Below are 18,147 nucleotides of genomic sequence, written 5' to 3'. Positions count from 1 at the left end.
AAAAACGTGCTTTGTGTTCACATTTTTGGCTTTCTGGAATTTCTTATGGGACAAATGTATTTGGTTAACGTCGGACCTTCTGGAACGGATTAAGGACGCTAACCAAGGTTCCGCTTTGCCGATGTTTCACCCCTGATGATGCAAGTCTTTTGTGAGCATCATGAGGGCCCAGGTGATGAGGGGACAGCAATGCAGTCTCTGGCAATCCCTCAAGACGACTATCACTATTACAATCCAGGGCTTCTTTTGAGTGTGTCTGTCACTTCTGCGTGCCTCCCCGGTATTGGCAGGAGGATCGTGTCCGTGCATCGCTCCGCTCTGTCTTGCCATCTGTTCCTGGCTGGACTGCTGACATCTATTCTTATAAAATCCTGCTCACCACGGGTGCCTGCATGTGTAGCTGGACCGCTTCTACCCTTTGTCATCCTGTCAACCAAACAACAGCCCGCCACTTAACATCCCCACTTGAGAAATTAGTTCTGTATCCTGTTCAGTCGTTTTATCAAAGTTTCTCTCTCACTTTGAGTGCCGCCTCTCCTATCCTCCATCTGGGTTTACCAAGACGCCGCAAATAGCCTCATAATGACGAACGACTCTCCCTCAGTGACAGTGAACATCTGTTTTCTCTATCTACTAATTAGGGTTGGGTAATTGAATGAAATTCCGTCATTGACTATGGGGAAAATGAAAACATTCATTTGCAACTATTACCCTTACATGATGGCTGCTCCATCTCTGAACTCCTCTGTCAACGACACGATCGGGGTACGATCCAGAAAGGGGATTATTTGTCAACGTTGGCAGCCTAACACAAACTAACAGGAGGTCATCCAACCATCCAACGCATCCCTCATTCCCAGTGCAACCATTCATTCATTCATTCAACAAGCACCACTTGTGGAAAACACAATGTAACGGCACCACACAGACTATACGGGTATCAAAATAAACGCTGTAAACGTATGGTGCCGTGTAGAGTGTCCAAAGCAAGCCAGTCTATTCCAGTTGTTTAGGGCAGCTGCTTTCACCACTTTAGATCCACTGTCAGTAGTTACACCCACTTGTTTCTTCTCATCTAAGTCCCATTCCTGGAGAAACCTCAACTCACCAATCCATATTACAGAGGTACCATACCTCCGCGTTTAGCAACAATTTCTTTGTCTATAGTCTCCGCTTCTCTTCCGCCTTCAGCCATGCTCATTTTCTCTCTTTTGGTTGTTTTGTTGTTTGCTCTGTTTTCTCCGCCACCGCTGGACCACGCTGGTGGTACACGTGAGGCGCCAATGCATCAATTCCGTGCTCAGCGGCGCACAGTTGCAGGAAAAACACGTCATCAACTCTGCTTTTTCCTGTTTGAAATGATCATTTATACGGGTAAAAGTCATTTTCTTAGCATCGGAAGAATTTATACTAGTATACTGGTATATAAAAATTATCGCCTGACCCCAGACATGACTGCCGCCTAGTGACCACAATACAACATGTCACTCATATTTCTTTTTTATGTTTTGACTAATAATTGAATTTATTAATTGATTACCGTAATTTCGAGCAGCACCCTCATCCTGGAGAACGCGTGAAGAATTGTAGGGAGGGCTATGCAGTGAACTGTAATACCAAATGTGACCAGTAGATGTAGTTGTATCCTCTAATGTTGAGCAAACGTCTGAATAAGAGACACTTGCTTCTGGTATTCCAGCATGAGAACATGGCGGCACACCGGGGCTGCTCGAAGAGTGTGTCCCGGCTACAGCGCACCTCGCTGGGCCATGCAAGGTGCCACCATTCGCTCTATATTCTGGGTCTAGCGACCTCTGGGCCAGCACACCGGAGGGCTCGTAGAGTGTGTCCGACCACAGTGCACCTTGCTGGGCCAGGCCAGGCCAGGCCAGGCGGCTCTACCCGCTCTCTACCCTGGTTCCCCTTACCTTCGGGGAGGCACATCGGCTACTTGGAGAGTGTGTCCGACCACAGTGCACCTTGCTGGGCCAGGACAGGCGGCTCTACCCGCTCTCTACCCTGGTTCCCCTTACCTTCGGGGAGGCACATCGGCTACTTGGAGAGTGTGTCCGACCACAGTGCACCTTGCTGAGCCAGGTTCCTTGTTCCATCGCAAGCTCATTCAACAAGACATCTGGTCTTTTGAAGAGAAAGATCAAGACGGCAGTCAGGTGGGCTACTGTTTATCTTTAATCTTAGTGTGTAACATCTGTCTGTGTACCAAATGTCCCATGTCACGATGTGAAAACATGGTCACTGGTGGGGCTTATCTATGAATGAATCTGTTTTTCTCTTCAAATTTAGTGGGTGCGGCTAAAATACCGGTGTGTTCTACAGACCGGAAATTACGATCATTTCTGAAAAATCTCAATATAGCGAGGGAGCGATAATCGAACCGCGATATGGTGAGAGATGACTGTATATTAACAAGATTGTTTTGTCCAGTTTGGCCCTTGGTGATCTATTATCTACAATTCTGTGGTTGTGTAGACTTATCCCCTCCATGATCTCATCGCGGATGACGCACCCTTGTTCTGCAAAGCAAGGTGAGTGAAGGATATCAGCTTTATTTTAGGGTTGTCTCACACAATCACTGCAACAGGTTCAGTACCGGTGATTTTATCCCACATATACATGCCAAACACAGGCACCCATTCCGTATTCGAGGGTACCCAACCTGTTGCAGGACTCTACTGAATGCAGTAGCATTGAGCAAAGCTGGATGGAAAGCCTGCAGGCCACCAGCTGAGGTTGGCTGGTCTAAACTTTGAGAGAATCTTCTTGTTTGTAAACATTCACTAGTATACATAAAGGCCAGCCAGCTTGTACTTGTCCCCTTTTTTTCTGCATCTCATCTTTACTGCCTTTGTGCATTGTCTGGAGACCGAAGTTGCTTCGATGAATTCCCAAATTAAAAAGCATTGTGCACAGTATGTCTCCCTCTCCTTCCAAAGCGCTGAATTTCGAAAAGTTATCCACTCCAAATCTTCTCTGCCGCCTCAAGTCTCCAGCCATCTATTTCTGTCCACCAGCCCCCTTTATTTGTCATCCCACACTCTTAGCAGGCTACTTCCTTCATGCAACTTCATCCAGATTCCACATCTTTCTCTCCTTTTTTTTGGCGTGCTACCATTTATCAATAATTGCAAAGCAGGCGCGCTCTCCAATGGGGTCAAGTGAGAGGAGGCAAAGCAAAGGCAAAATGCAGACAATGATGAGGACTGTCTTCAGTGTGCTCCTTCTGCTGTAGTAGATACACCGAAGAGCACGTTTGGATACCTTTACTGTATATTTACACTCAATCTAGCAATGCATTTGTCTCCATTCGGAATCTTTAGGAAGTCAATCATTGTTCAAATTTAGAGTTTATTTACTCTGAGAAGATGGTGTGTCCATAGTGTGGACTGGGAGCCGCAAATGTTTTTTTTTATGTCCCCCCGGCACATTCTAAAAGTATCATTTACAAGTAAACTTAAAAATAAAAAAACACCCCACAAAAAAAACATCAAAAATGGAAAAATCTGCAGTAAACACACGAGGATAAAGTCAAAATATTAAAAGGAAAAAGTTTTACGAGAATAACGTCTTAATATTATATCAACTAATATAATAATATTAGTTGTTAATATTATTAGTTAATTAGTAATTATTAGTTAATATTGTATCCTAACAAGAAAAAAATATATATATTTTTTTTTTACGAGACTAAACATGTAATATTATATATATATATATATACAGTATATATGAAATAAGTACAGTTATTTTGTTGGCTAGTCCACCCATCTCTGAGTAGATTATTAACGTATTACATATTTTATATTAGAATACATTTGTGTTTCTTGTGCCTTGATTTATGTTATTTTTGGAAAGATTGAATTTATTTTTAGTTAAACGGGTATTGGTTAAATACATGAATTTGCAGATTATGATTTTGATGGATAACCTTCATGTTCTTATTTGATATTGTTGTTTTTGTCATGTTCCACACGACAGGAGTGAGTACTTCCTGTCCTGTGCTCTTATTTTGGTGTGCTGCACTTCCTCCGGGGGGATTTAGTGGTGTTTAAAAGCCCAGCGTTGTCTCAAGTACGCCGCTGGTTCATTGTACTTTTCCTTTTCGCCCGTGCCGTCACATAACGTTCCTCCGAGCTGTCGATACCGCCTTTGACTACATGTGTATGTTTTGTCACAGAGCCTTTTTCACCTCTTTCGCTTTCTGTTTCTCCCTGCTTAATTAAAAGACTTTTATTTTCCTACCGCTGCCTGTCTCTGCATACTGGGAGTCCAGCACTCGACATTCCACAGATCCTGACAGTTTTATTGCATGAAAACTACTCATTATACGACTCATTATTCACTTTGTTTGCAAACCATCATTTGTAATGTTAGTCACAATGATGTCTCGTGAGATGATTTGCTTGAACAGAACAATATTTGAGTGATGGACAGTTCATCTTACCATCGTCTACTTGTTGTACATCGTGTTTATTCATACATTGCGGTCCATTTTGTGCTGAGCTACGGCATCCGCCTGTTACGACGGAGAATTAAAATAATCTGAGATTTCGAGAATGAAGTCAAGTAAATGTTATACTCGTAAATTTATGAGAAATTAAAGATTTTAACTTTGTGTTACAGGCATTGCCTGAGACAGCTATGAAAAGGGGGCCTTATGTGACCTTTGGCTTTGGGCATGTGGAGGGGGCGGGGTAAAGAAGGCGGAAGTGATAAGGTCTATTTTACGTATGACACGTAATATTACGACTTCATTCTCGTAAATATACAACTTTTTTCTTGTAAATTTACGACTCTATTCTTGTAATATTACGACTTTTTTTCTCGTAAATGTACAACTTATTTTCTCATAAATTTACAACTTTTATTCTCATAAATGTACAACTTTTTTTCCTCATAAATGTACGACTTTATTCCGCGAAATTTACGACTTTGCTCACGTAAATTTACAACTTTATTCTCGAAGTGTCAGGCCCTAATACTGTCGTATAATTGCGATCATGATCGAGAAATTACAAATTCATTCCTCAATCTTGCAAATGTGTCAGTAAAAGTATAAAAAAGTAAAAGCTGATCGGATCGGTTCCAAAATTTGCAGTATCGCCCACCCCTAGTGAAGAGTTGTGGATGTTTCCCAGCCAGCTCGTATAGGCTGCGGGGGCTTCACTCGGCTGCACAGGATGAGCAGAAATGATGGCTTTTAAACCAGTAAAAGTCAAATTGGAAGCTTCCAGCATCCAGCAGTGTTTTCTAAGCAACGGCGGTGGGTCAAGCAGTGCAGTTTATGGTTGGAAGTCGGCACCGATGCATTGTTTTCAAGTGGCTTGCTGGTGTTTATTACTATCCACTATTATTTACATTGTCCGATATTGCCTACAGAGCTCAAGGAGATCCCCTGTGGGTTTACACTATATCGCTTTTTTTATGTCATGATGGCCGTTTTATGATTTTCAACACTACAAGGAGACCATAGCCGCACCAGCATGCACGGCGCTTCATTGAGATTCTGCACGTTTTATCGTATTCTCGCTATATGCACTCATTATCCACACTGCAGACTAATGGGCCTGTGCACCCAAGGGCTACGGTGAAGTATTTGCATGTTATTCTTGCGAAACCAGTACGAATGAGGATTTTTGCTTTTGTTCACAAAGACTATAAACACAGACGGCTCACGCTGATAACAATCTGAAAAGAGGTATGAAGAAGCATCACATAGCTATTTTCAACAAATGTGATGTCTGAGACAAAAGTGTGTTTCTGTGGATTGTAACGTTAGGATGTGACTGCTCACACACTTCAGGCTCCCATTGTGGCTTTTTTATTGGCTCCATCCTTTCTGACTTTTCTTCTCCGTCGTCATGTTGATGGGATCTTTTATCGTATTGCGCTTTGGTTGTAAATGTACGCCTCGCAAAGTAGACCAAGGCAGTATTTTACGTTTCACAGCTGCGCTGCTTTTGTCCCTTTCATCAGTACATCTATGAGTCTTGCCTACTAATATTGTGGCTCAGCGTTACAGCGATTTTGGATCCTGTTAATTATAGTTCCGTCTTCCCTCGCGCTTTTTTGGAACTTCTAATGAGTTTCTTGTGTCAGTATATCATTAATACACCCTCCATGCAAACATCCAAAGTGTGGCTGTTTTTTAATTGAGCCCTGGCACATTCTAATTGAACAAAAAAAAAGTAAAAAAAAGAAAAAGAAAAAGAAAAAACACAGCAAAAATGAGAAAATCGGCAGTAATTTTACAACAATAAAGTCAAAATGTTAAATATTTTAAAAGTTGTCATTTCATTTAAAAAAAAAACGTCATAATACGAGGGCAAAAATGTCATTTTAGCAGCGTAAAGTGGAGGTCATTAAAAAAATAAATTTTTCTAAAAGTCGGAATATTATGAAAATTACGTTGTAGAAAAAGTGATATTGTTACAGGTATAAAGTCAAAATATTAACAGTAGAAAGTCGCACTCTAAGGAGAAAAAAGACACAATTTTACGAGAATAAACTCATAATATTATAAGGAAAAGTAATGTCATTTTAGTAGCATAGAGTTGGATAATAATTCATGCTAATAATTCATAATTAATAGTAATAATATTTGAAAATTAGGTTGGGGAAAATGTATATATTAATATACCCTACGTCAGGAGTGTCCAAAGTGCAGCCTGGGGGCCATTTCTGGCCTGCGGCTGTTGTTTTTATAATTTAACAAGAAAAAGAAAAAGAAAAAAGAAAAAAAATCATCAGTAACTTGAAAGAATAAAGTCAAAATATTAAGAGAAAAAAGCAATACTTTAAGAGAAAAAGTCGTAATATTATGAGGAAACAATGTCATTTTAGCAGCATAAAGTTGAAATATTAAAGAAAAATCTTTTTTTTCATAATATTATGAGAAACAAGCAAAACAAAATGAATCTGTAATTTTTGGAACATTTTGTTGGGGAAAAAGTTATAATATTGAGATAAAGTCAAAATATTATGAGAAGAAAATTTACAAAGGTTATTGAAAAAAATATTGAAAAATAAACAGCAAAAATGGGGAAAAAAGGGCAAAGAACAAAGTAAGTTTATTTTAATAAAATACTCCAGAAATCTTAAGCTGTGCAGAGGAATAAATCTGCATTCTTCTCCTCTTGGCCGACATGCTCGGATTCCCATAGAGACACGCCCACTCAACCTGTTATCAGCAAACAGTAAAGAAGAACTGGATATTGGATATAATTGGACAAATATTGGAGAAACTGTGCTTTGTTTGTTTTTTACAAACAAAAAACCATCACGTGGTTGCCTTACTCCGGTTTAGATACACAATTCTTACATCCAAAATAACATTTGATTTGTATAACAATTTGGGTTTTCACCACCTCTATTTAAGCATTACATATTTTTTCAGCCCAATAATTGCTTCCTTCACTTGTATTTGACTTCATATTGGTAGCGCCAGTCCAGCTGCCCGCCAAATGCCAAATCAATACCTGATATCAATTCCTAACTTAAAAAGACTTTTATCTGCTTCACTTCACGTCTCAAAGTAAGTAGGCAATGGAGCAAACAGGGTCTGTTGAAGCTCTTGTCAGCCAGCTTGCTTCAATAAAAACCTTTCCTACTTGCAGTCTTTGTGGCATTTATATTGTAACTTTATAACATTTACTTAGTTACAGTGGAGGGAAAAAGTGTTTGCCCCCTTCCTGATTTTTTTTTTTTGCATGTTTGTCACACTTAAATGTTTCAGATCATCAAACAAATTTCAATATTAGTCAATGACAACACAACTGAACACAAAATGCCGTTTTTAAATGAAACTTTTTATTACTAAGGGACAAAAAAGGGACATCCAAACCTACATGGCCCTGTGAGAAAAAGTGTAACTTAAGCGTGATCTATCAGTCTGCATGGAAAAGGTTATAGACCCTTTTCTTGAACCTTCCCAGGAGTGGCCAGCCAACCAAAATTAACACAAGAGCGCAGCGACGACTCGTCCAAGAGGTCACAAAAGACCCCACAACAACATCCAAAGAACTGCAGGCCTCACTTGCCTCAGTTAAGGTCAGTGTTCATGACTCCACCATTAGAAAGACACTGGGCAAAAATGGCCTGCATGGCAGAGTTCCAAAACAAAAACCACTGCTGAACAAAAAGAACATTAAGGCTTGTCTCAATTTTGCCGGAAAACATCTTCATGATCCCCAAGACCTTTGGGAAAATAATTTGGGTCTGACGAGACAAAAGTTGAACTTTTTGGAAGGTGTGTGTCCCATTACATCTGGTGTAAAAGTAACGCCGCATTTCAGAAAAAGAACATCAAGGCAACAGTAAAATATGGTGGTGGTAGTGTGATGGTCTGGGGCTGTTTTGCTGCTTCAGGACCTGGAAGACTTGCTGTGATAAATGGAACCATGAATTCTGCTGTCTACCAAACAATCCTGAAGGAGAATGTGCGGCCATCTGTTGGTGACCTCAAGCTGAAACCAACTTGGGTTCTGCAGCAGGACAATGATCCAAAACAAGTGCACCTCTGAATGGCTGAAGAAAAACAAAATGAAAACTTTGTAGTGGCCTAGTCAAAGTCCTGACCTGAATCCTATTGAGATGCTGTGGCATGACCTTAAAAAGGCGCTTCATGCTGGAAAACCCTCCAATGTGGCTGAATGACAACAATTCTGCAAAATTCCTCCACAGCGCTGTAAGAGACTCATTGCAAGTTATCACAAACGCTTGATTGCAGTTGTTGCTGCTAAGGGGGGCCCAACCAGTTATTAGGTTTAGGGAGCAATCACTTTTTCACACAGGACCATGTAGGTTTGGATTTTTTTTCTCCCTTAATAATAAAAAGTTTCATTTAAAAACGGCATTTTGTGTTCAGTTGTGTTGTCAGTGACTAATATTTCAATTAGTTTGATGATCTGAAACTTTTAAGTGGGACAAACATGCACAAAAATAAGAAATCAGGAAGGGGGAAACACTTGTTCACACCACTGTATTTGTTTGTGTTTAAAATATCTTCTAAAAGTCCTATGATAAAATTGGCACTGAAGTGGTAACGATGCAGGAGAAAGATACGACCAAGATGTATGAAAAGGCCAGATATGACAGTGACGGCACAGAGCAGGAAGAAGGTAGAAAAAAAGACTGTGAGACTCAGTGAGAGGAGGTCAAAACTTAGTTTTCATCATTAAACCATACCAAAAAGGTCAGACAAAAACTGAAACAAACGAGAACCAAAAATAAATCAAGTAAATCCAATTAATTTGTTCCAGACACCCAAAAATATTAACACAAAACACATTTTATGGAGAATAATTGAAGTTATTAGGTGTTATTATTAGGTGTTAACATTACTTTTAAGAAAAGTACAATGACAATATATGGCAATTTACTAATTTAATTTCTTCTTCGCTACACTCTTCTGCGTATGCTAGCTGCCCCGCCTCCACCCACCAAGACAAAGAAACTGTATGACCGACAAAAGGGCTCACTCCGTCGATGCCGTTGTTTTTGTTTTTGTTGTTTTTTAAATTTTTTAAATATTTCAACTTTCTTCACAAGCAACATTCATAAATGTTCTTCCTGTAATATTATGACTTTATTCTCATAATATTGTGACTTTATTCTCATCACATTAGAACTTTTTCCCCAACCTCATTTTCTAAAAATTACAACTTTATTTGTTGTTTTGTTTGTCATAACATTGAGACTTAAAAAAAAATATATTTTTTATTTCAATTCTATGCTACTAAAATGGCATTATTTTTCTACATATTTTATTATAATATTTGTTTATTTTATAAATATTTATTCTTGTAAAATTGAGGCTTTTTTCCCCGTTTCTGCTGTTTTTTTCAATGTTTTTTCAATGTTCCAACTATTTCTACTTTATTCTTGTATTTTACTCCCGTTATATTTTGACTTTGTTCTCGTATCATCGCTTTTTCCGCAATCGAATTTTCCAAAACTCACAACTTTGTTGTTTTGTTTGTTTCTCATAATATTATGACTTTTTTTTACACAAAAGACTCTTTTGTCTTTAATATTTCAACTTTGTACTGCTAAAATGACAAAAATTTACTACAATTTTCCTCATAATATTAAAACATTATTCTTCTAAAATTAAAATGTTTTTCTTCTCTTTATATTTTCATTTTATTCTTGTAAAATTACTGCACGTTTCCATCTTTGGAAACGTGCAGTAATTTTAACGTCATTTTTTTTTCTTGTTAAATGATATTTTTTAAATGTAACAGCCTTGGGCCGCAAATGGCCCTCGGGCCGCACTTTGGTCATAGGTGTGAATGTGAGTGTGACTGGTTATTTGTCTATACGTGCCCTGCCATTTGATCTCATTTACCCTAAGTCGATAATAATTTACAAGTATGTGATAATAAAGCATAAAATGCCAGCAGAGTACGTGACTGTACTGCAATACAACATCCTGCGGCAAGTTTGAGTCGTACAGGAAATGCTGATATGCTAATAGTAGTTTAGCAAACACACACGCACAGCAGCACAAAAGAACATCGGGTCATCAACTCTAACCACTATCTCACTCACAGTGCGATCAACACATGCACAATATTAACACATCACCACAATCTAAGTCTGAAAGGTGTACTGAGGTACTTCAGTCACTACTTCGGTGGATGAAAGGGGCCTTACTCACAATTTCTGTGAATGGTAAAGGTGTTTTATGGGGTCGAGGTCAGGGCTGTCAAGTTCTTCTGCACTAAACTCATCCAACCATGTCTCTGTGGACGTTGCTTTGTGTCATGCTGGAACAGAAAAGGCCCTCCTTCAGTTGTTAAGACGTACAAAAATACATTATACTGCGATGATGGGAACCATTAGCATAGCATTAGCTAAATACATGCATAATCAGACATTAAACAAACATGATCTCATGAAAGACCTAATGATATCTTACTTAGCACCACTTGGGCACACGGATCATGGATTTAACGTTGCAGAGGAGCCGTTGAGGTTTTTTTTGTTTAATTCAAATTGGTGCTTTTTCAAATGCAGCAACTGTGAAATGATCGCCACCTTAAAGCAGACAAAAGGCACTGAAGAACACTTATACTGTACATTCATACCCTTTCACGAATCACTTCAGATCCAAGGACTACGCCTCAGTCATCACAGCTGTTGTTTCTGTCAGCTGCTAATTGTAACACACATAAAAAATATATTATGATACCCGTCACTTTGGTATTAACAAGCAGGCTTTCCTTATTTATCAATGGAATATTTAAGTAATTACAGTAGAGCATAGAAACCTTCCAATAACACCATAAAAGTATATACAGTATATTTGTAAATAGCTGCATCAAATTTTATGTAAATGCATATCAGTTTTGTAAATATGGACCATTATTTTATTTAAAAACTATTCAGTTACAAATCTCAACATTTTTGCATGCTTTTGTTTGTTGTGAGGAGGACTGATCCCACTTTGTTCGACGGTCCTTGAACGCACCAGTGTGCGTGTGCCAACTTTCTACCACTCCGCACTGTAGTGTATTTTCCCCTTTTTCACCTCATATTTGGTCCCGAATGCTGATACTTTGTGGGAAAGGGTAAGATTTGATGACCTTATTGAGTGCTAATGTGCACATCTGCACCTCTCTGAAAAACAAAGTCCAGGCTCGTACTGGTGGATGTTGGCTCTGTATTCATTTTGTGCTTTTAATTTGATGTTGTCCCTGTCTGAACTTTACACAATACATAATAAATGAGATCAATTAGATCACTTTGTGAGAACACGAGCAGGTCCATAAAGGTTGGGGACAGGAAGTGATGTCAGGGCTTCAGAGTTGAGTTTTAGCTTTGCACAAAAACAGCCCATGTTTTTATTAGTGATTATCGTCAGCTATAACATTATTCTAACCTGCAATCAAAGCCCGTGATTCCGGCGATCAAGTCTGGTGCTTGTGTGTCTCACCCAATATTACTGTAACAATACTACATATCGTCACGTCTTATAATGTGTCTTTTGAATGCCTTATATTTGTATTTCAGCACATTTAGTCATTGTTATGCTTAAAAATGTTTACTTTCGGCAAAAAAACCCATTAAATTTGCTCAAATATGTGTCTTTTTGGACTAATAATAGGCCATATTCAACCACAGACATGATTTATTCGTTATATTTATTAATATGTTCTGGAAAAAATGTGAAATTCAAAGTCCGAAGTGGCAAGGAAGGACTGTAAATATGAAGAACATACTGTAATGGCTTCTGAAAACCAGCAGAGAAAAGAAAAACAACTATTCCAACCAAACTTTTGGAACAAAAGGGTCTTTTTGTTGCTGTCAACCCTCCCGTTTTACCCGGGAAACTCCCGTGTTTGGTATTTTTCTCCCCTTTTCTTCCGTCGCTCGTAGCTCAGACAGCAGTATACCCTCTTTCGGTGCTGGTCTACAGTGCTAATCCTTCTGGGTGATGACATGAGGTACTGCAGGTGACAATGGTGACTGTATCCGAGGATAATGGAGAATTTGTGGGGAATTTATCTTATTTTCCAGAAAAATGTCCCTTATTTTCAAATGCAAATGTTGCCATATGATCAGAATGGTTTAAAAGTGGTCAGAGTTAAAATGTCTGCTTTGAAATGAAAGCTGAATGCAGCATAAATACAAGCTATTGATGTGATTCATGTTGACAAGCAAAATGCCTACAAGCAGAAATCATGTCATCATCAAATCAAATGATTGGACTCATTTCTTATGATAGCTCATGTGCGTTGTGCTAGTGTTTTATCGTTTAAGTGTTATGGCGTTTTGTGGTCACGACCGTGCTCTCATTTATGAATTAAAAACGTCATTTTGGTCGGTGAACTAGTTACAATAAAGATGAATACAGTGTCTGACTTCGCAGCCACACTGAGGAAGGATAACATCGCGTAATACCGTATTTTCCCGACTATAAGTCGCTTCAGAGTATAAGTCGCATGTATTTAAAAATGTATTTCACAAAATTCAAGACCAAAAACAGACATTTAATATGGAAAGGCAGTAGCGTAAAGAACACACCTGACTAGTAGGAATGTAAATCTCTTTGTGACGATTCGATTCGAATCTACATGCACACGTCACGATGCGATTCAAAAACGATATAGTTTAAAAACAGAACAAATCCATACAGTGTACAAACGATACGATTCGATTCGATTCAATTCCACGGTTAATGTTTGTTGACGTAGACATTAATCTTACGTTAGAAAATAAAGGTGTCAATTAAATTACGGTATTTTCAAATGCGTCAAAGAACGCATCACATGTCAAATGTAGTTATTTTTTAGACACGGACCAAAAAAAAAGACTTTCTGAATGAAAGTCTTTTTGTTTGATTGGATCCGTGTGACATGTACTAATGTACCAACGGAAAAAACACAAGCCTGAGCCTTCAGTCCAATCAATAATACAAAATAAATAAATAGCGCAAAGCCCCTCAAATAACGGCACATTTCTTCAAAAGTGGCAAAGATGTTTCCAGGTAAAGATAAGTAAATAGCACTGTTTGTCCCGTGGGTGCAATGAAAATGCTGTGTTAGCTTGGAAAAGTAGACAATCCCATACTGAAAATGTCATGACAATAGTAATAGTAATTGTATTCTGGTCTTCAGTCTGGTCTTCGGTCATGGCAAGCTGCGGCGCATGCGTGACAATCCTTTCGCCGGCAGCCCAAGCTCTAGCGTTGTTTGAAAGACAACCTGTCAACCGATACCTGCTGCATGTCTCCACAATTGGTTCATCTATGGATTCATGGCTGGTTCTTATCGATACAGTAGGCTGCTACCGGCACAGCCGAACGTCTCGCTTGTCGACCTGGATATCCGGTCACATCGGTTCATCGTTCACAACCCTACTGAATTGTCTAAATGAACATAACAAGCCAGTGAGTTCGACAAACAAGTTAGTGGTAAGTAAATTCACCGAGCTCCCGTTCTCATTCCACGTCACTGAATCCATTGATGGAGCCGTTGTCACAAGCCTAGAACGCCCTCTGGTGGCTGTTGACGGTAACGTTCACTCCTCGGTACATGTCAGTCAGTACGAATTGACGTTTCAAGACAATTATATATCGTTTAATACATAAGTCGTACCTGACTATATGTTGCAGGACCAACCAAACTATGACCAAACTTTACGGACTTCATTATGTCTCCCAAGGGGCGGTGCGCCAAAGAAAAGGAAAGCCATCACCATTGCTGAGTGGCCTAATATCGGCCACTCCTTTGGTCCCAACCGCTCGACTGTCACGACCATCATTAATAATAAAGATTATTGAATGCTAGAGTGTCATGGATTTTGTGCGCTGCTACAAGGAGATCTGGAAGGAGAAAAGGAGGCCAAATGAAAAAAATGGTCTCACAAAATGTCGATAACATCGACTATCGCTGTTGATCTGTAGCACAATTATCGACCAGCAAAATTTGTTATCGCGACAGGCCTCCCAGACTAGCCTGGGACAACATACATTTAACACTTGTATTTAATCTTCTTATTCCTGTATTTCATATGTCCTGCATGTGTTCTGTGTACAGTAGTGAACTGAGGTATAAGTTCCAACTTGCATCACAGTCTAGGAACCTTAGGACCACCTGTGTTCTATCATAACTAACCAGTCTTTTAAAAGCAACGACTGCCTTTTGTCATCCAGTCTGTCATACAACCGTGACGCTATCATTATCAACATTTGGTGACTCATCTTTAGTCCCTATTGGGGCCATATTTATCGACAGGGGAGAGGTATAGGATGAGACGGTAAGCAGTGTTCTCAGCATGCTTTGCGGCCTTAAAAACCGAGATATCAGCTTCCCATAAAGCTTGGCAGCTTCAAAGTAAGCGATCCTCCCTTGCCAGTGTCACAGTATCATAACTGGCAAGCTGTTCAGATGTGAGACGTTTAGACTTTAGTGGACAAAGTCGTGCATCAACCGGGATGTTAGCTTTACTGCTAATCATATTGATCATTGGGTAGAGGATGGTAATATTGAATAATTCGTGTAATGGACATTATATTACACATGTTACTCCAAGTGTGTGTGTGTGTGTGTTGAACGGGTAAAACATCATGGTGGTGTTAAATCAAGTGTACGCATCGCTTGTAAATTGATAGGCGGTATGTTTTTAAATCAGGTAAATGAAGCTGGATTGCTGATCACGCCCTTGAGCAAGGCATTGACCCAGAATTACACGGGGCATAAAACTGCAACATGTGTAGGGGTTAAAATAACAACAACAAACAACACTGCATACATTGAATTCCAATTAAACGTGCTTGCTTTTCTTCCTAAAAGCACCTCCAGCAGCAGGTGTTAGTGACCCTAACCGTACGTGACAGACAAAAACACAGCACCCGGTGCAGACAGACAATGTATTTACTCTGTCGTAACATATCCTGATGGAAAGCTTGGTGTCTCTTGTGCACGATCCTTAACCACACACACACACACACACACACACACGGACACACGCAGACATGCAGACTGCTCATTAATATGACCGAGCCTGGATGACCTTGTGGTGTTTGTGCTTAGGCCACCTCTGTGGTGGTGGATGCCACAATGGGCACAACAAGTGCCTCACTGACTTGGCACCTGGGGTGTGTGCAGCATCCCATCTCCCTGCCATGCACGGCTTGTGAGCGTGTGTGTGTGTGTGTTTTAGGGAGGGGAGGGAAAAGAGGCAGACTAGCAATATAGGAGATGGCAGTTGGCAGCTTGTTGCAATGACCCCCCCCCAGCATCACTGCTTGACATGACACACTCAAGGGCATCTGCCAACCAACGCGAGATCTGTGAACTATAAAAGAAAACATGAGAAAATGTCACCCACCTTTGCTGCTCTCTTCTTCTCTGTTGAGATGCATGTCTCCTCTTAGCCTTTAGACTCTTCTCTTCGCCAAAGAGTTCCTAAGCTAAACTCTCATCCCAGCTTTTCGATGTGTTGCTGTTGTTGTTGTTGTTGTCCTTTAACTGCCTGGCTCGGCTGGAACGCATGGACGCTCCCGCACTTGCGCGTCCTCCTCCCCGTTGCTGAGCTGGAGCAGGTAGTCTAGGTGATGTGTAAGGGGAGTCTGCGTGTATTGTTTGGCTCGCCCCGTCTCTGTTTTCCCAGCCCGGAGTGGCTCTCAGGAATGATTGTGAGGGTTTGAGGGAGGATCCGACAGGCAGACGGGCGGGGTGACGTGAAGAAAGTCGGGAGGAGGTGGACGCGATGTGTGCATTTCATCACTGCTTCCACTCATCCTATTACATGTGTGCGCAGGGGGGGTGAAAAGTGGACGGTTACAATAAGACAGACGTTGCACGATTTTCACTCTTCACATGAATGCATGCATTTGTTGCACGAGCTGTTATTCGGCATGGATTTCTGCCAGAGGAGGCTCAGCAGACAACACGGTTGAATGGCTCGTGTCGTCTGTAGCTACTAATTCATTCATTCATATATGTATATTTGCAATTGGTCCGCAATTACACCCAGTCTTCATTGGCCGTTATTCCCGACGGGTTAATTGCGTTGATTTGCGCTCGCAGTCCTTTTACGCTTTAAAACACGCAAGTTTCTTTCGGCTGAGGTGATTCCATCACTCTTTCGTGAGGAGCTCCGTGTTCTGTCATTGCAATCATCTTGCCATTACAGTCAATAGGCCTGTCCTGTCGATATGACAGCACATTAACTCACCGTTCACGTTCACGCGTGGCGTGTGTCTGACTCAGCTCACTGGTGGCCTCTAGCGTCCAACTTAAGTCAGTGCTCCTGAATCGAATTACAGCCAGGACTCCTATTCTGTCTTTACGAGAGGGCTCGTCATTTGAGAATGTCTTTTTTTGTTGCTGCAGTCATCATACTCATTTGTATTCATTTAGATGCTGTTTTGACATGGCTTTTTTCCACCTGTTTTTTTATCCAGTCCCCAGATAACGCCCTTGCTTGTAATGTGAAACCTTATCCACTAGATGTCAGTATTGACACATAAATGACATTTAACATTGGCTAGATTTTAACATTGGTAGTTTGTTCACGTCCTGTGTTGAACATGTTTTTTCCTTGGGCGGACTTACCATTTGGCAAACAAAGGCAAGTGCCTAGGGCCCCCGAGATTCTTTTTTTTCTTCGATTTAAAGTACACACTACTGTTTTAGTTTAATTCACGTACTTAAAACTAAATCAAAATGCATAACCTATCATGACCGTTTCGACCGCTCCCTCCTCCCATCTCATGCAATGGACTATTCCATGTTACTGCTCATGCGCACATTGAGTCAGGAAGACAGAAGAAAAGCAGAAAAAACAAACTCGGTGGAACTGAGAAGAGGAGAAGGCGAGAGGAGAACAAAACAGATTTGAACAAAACTACCGAAGGTGTCGACATTTTTTACCATCACAACAATCAAGCAGCAGCACTGCTGTCAGTGTCAGCCGGGGAGAATGCAGTAGCTGTAGAGATGAAGCGGAGAGTGACGCTTTTCATCACAAAGATATGAGCAGTCTTGATGCCACAGTAAATCGGCCCCACCACAGAACTGAGACAGCTCTGATCAAGGTGACAAATGTTATCCGTCTGAGCGCAGATGCAGGCAAAGTCTCATGTTTAGTTCTGCTAGACCTGACCTCTCGCAAGAAAAAACGTTGGTGACCCCTGGTGTACAGTATGTGTGCAAAACAACTTTCTCCAGCTAAACCCAGGCAAAACTAAAAACTGAAAACATGTCTTTGGCCCACAGAACCAACTTACCTAAACTAACTATTTTAAACAACTAACCCTAACACATCAATCCATCCATTTTCTATGGGGGTATGCTGGAGCCTATCCCAGCTGACTTCAGGCGAGAGGCGGGGTACACCCTGGACTGGTTGCCAGTCAATCGCAGGGCACATATAGAAAAACAATTATTCACACTCACATTCATACCAATGGACTATTTAGAGTCGCCAATGAAGCTAACATGCATGTTTTTGGAATGTGGGAGGAAACCGGAGTACCCACGCACACATGCAAACGCCACACAGAGATGCCCAAGCGGAGATTCAAGGTCTTCGGGATCACCCGACATGTATGTGGCCATCATTCTAACCACTCGGCCACCGTGCGGCCCCAATTTAAACACCCTTATATCAAAATAA

At 40.5% G+C, this 18,147-nt stretch overlaps 1 protein-coding gene across 2 annotated transcripts in view; it reads right to left on the bottom strand.

The window, feature by feature from the left end:
* syt7b (synaptotagmin VIIb) overlaps positions 1–16,250 on the bottom strand; it is a 155,167-nt gene extending 138,917 nt beyond the window's left edge. For both annotated transcript variants that reach the window (XM_054770129.1, XM_054770130.1), the window contains exon 1: positions 15,856–16,250. In XM_054770129.1, the coding sequence (XP_054626104.1) occupies positions 15,856–15,889 (34 nt within the window). In that variant the 5' untranslated portion in view covers positions 15,890–16,250. The remainder of the gene's footprint in view (positions 1–15,855) is intronic.
* Between the last annotated feature and the right edge of the window lie 1,897 nt (positions 16,251–18,147).

This window comes from Dunckerocampus dactyliophorus, chromosome 3 (genome assembly GCF_027744805.1).
Source record: "Dunckerocampus dactyliophorus isolate RoL2022-P2 chromosome 3, RoL_Ddac_1.1, whole genome shotgun sequence".
NCBI classification, from domain to species: Eukaryota; Metazoa; Chordata; class Actinopteri; order Syngnathiformes; family Syngnathidae; genus Dunckerocampus; species Dunckerocampus dactyliophorus.
Note: the sequence above shows the minus strand (reverse complement) of the source record. Positions and strands in the feature narration are given on the sequence as shown.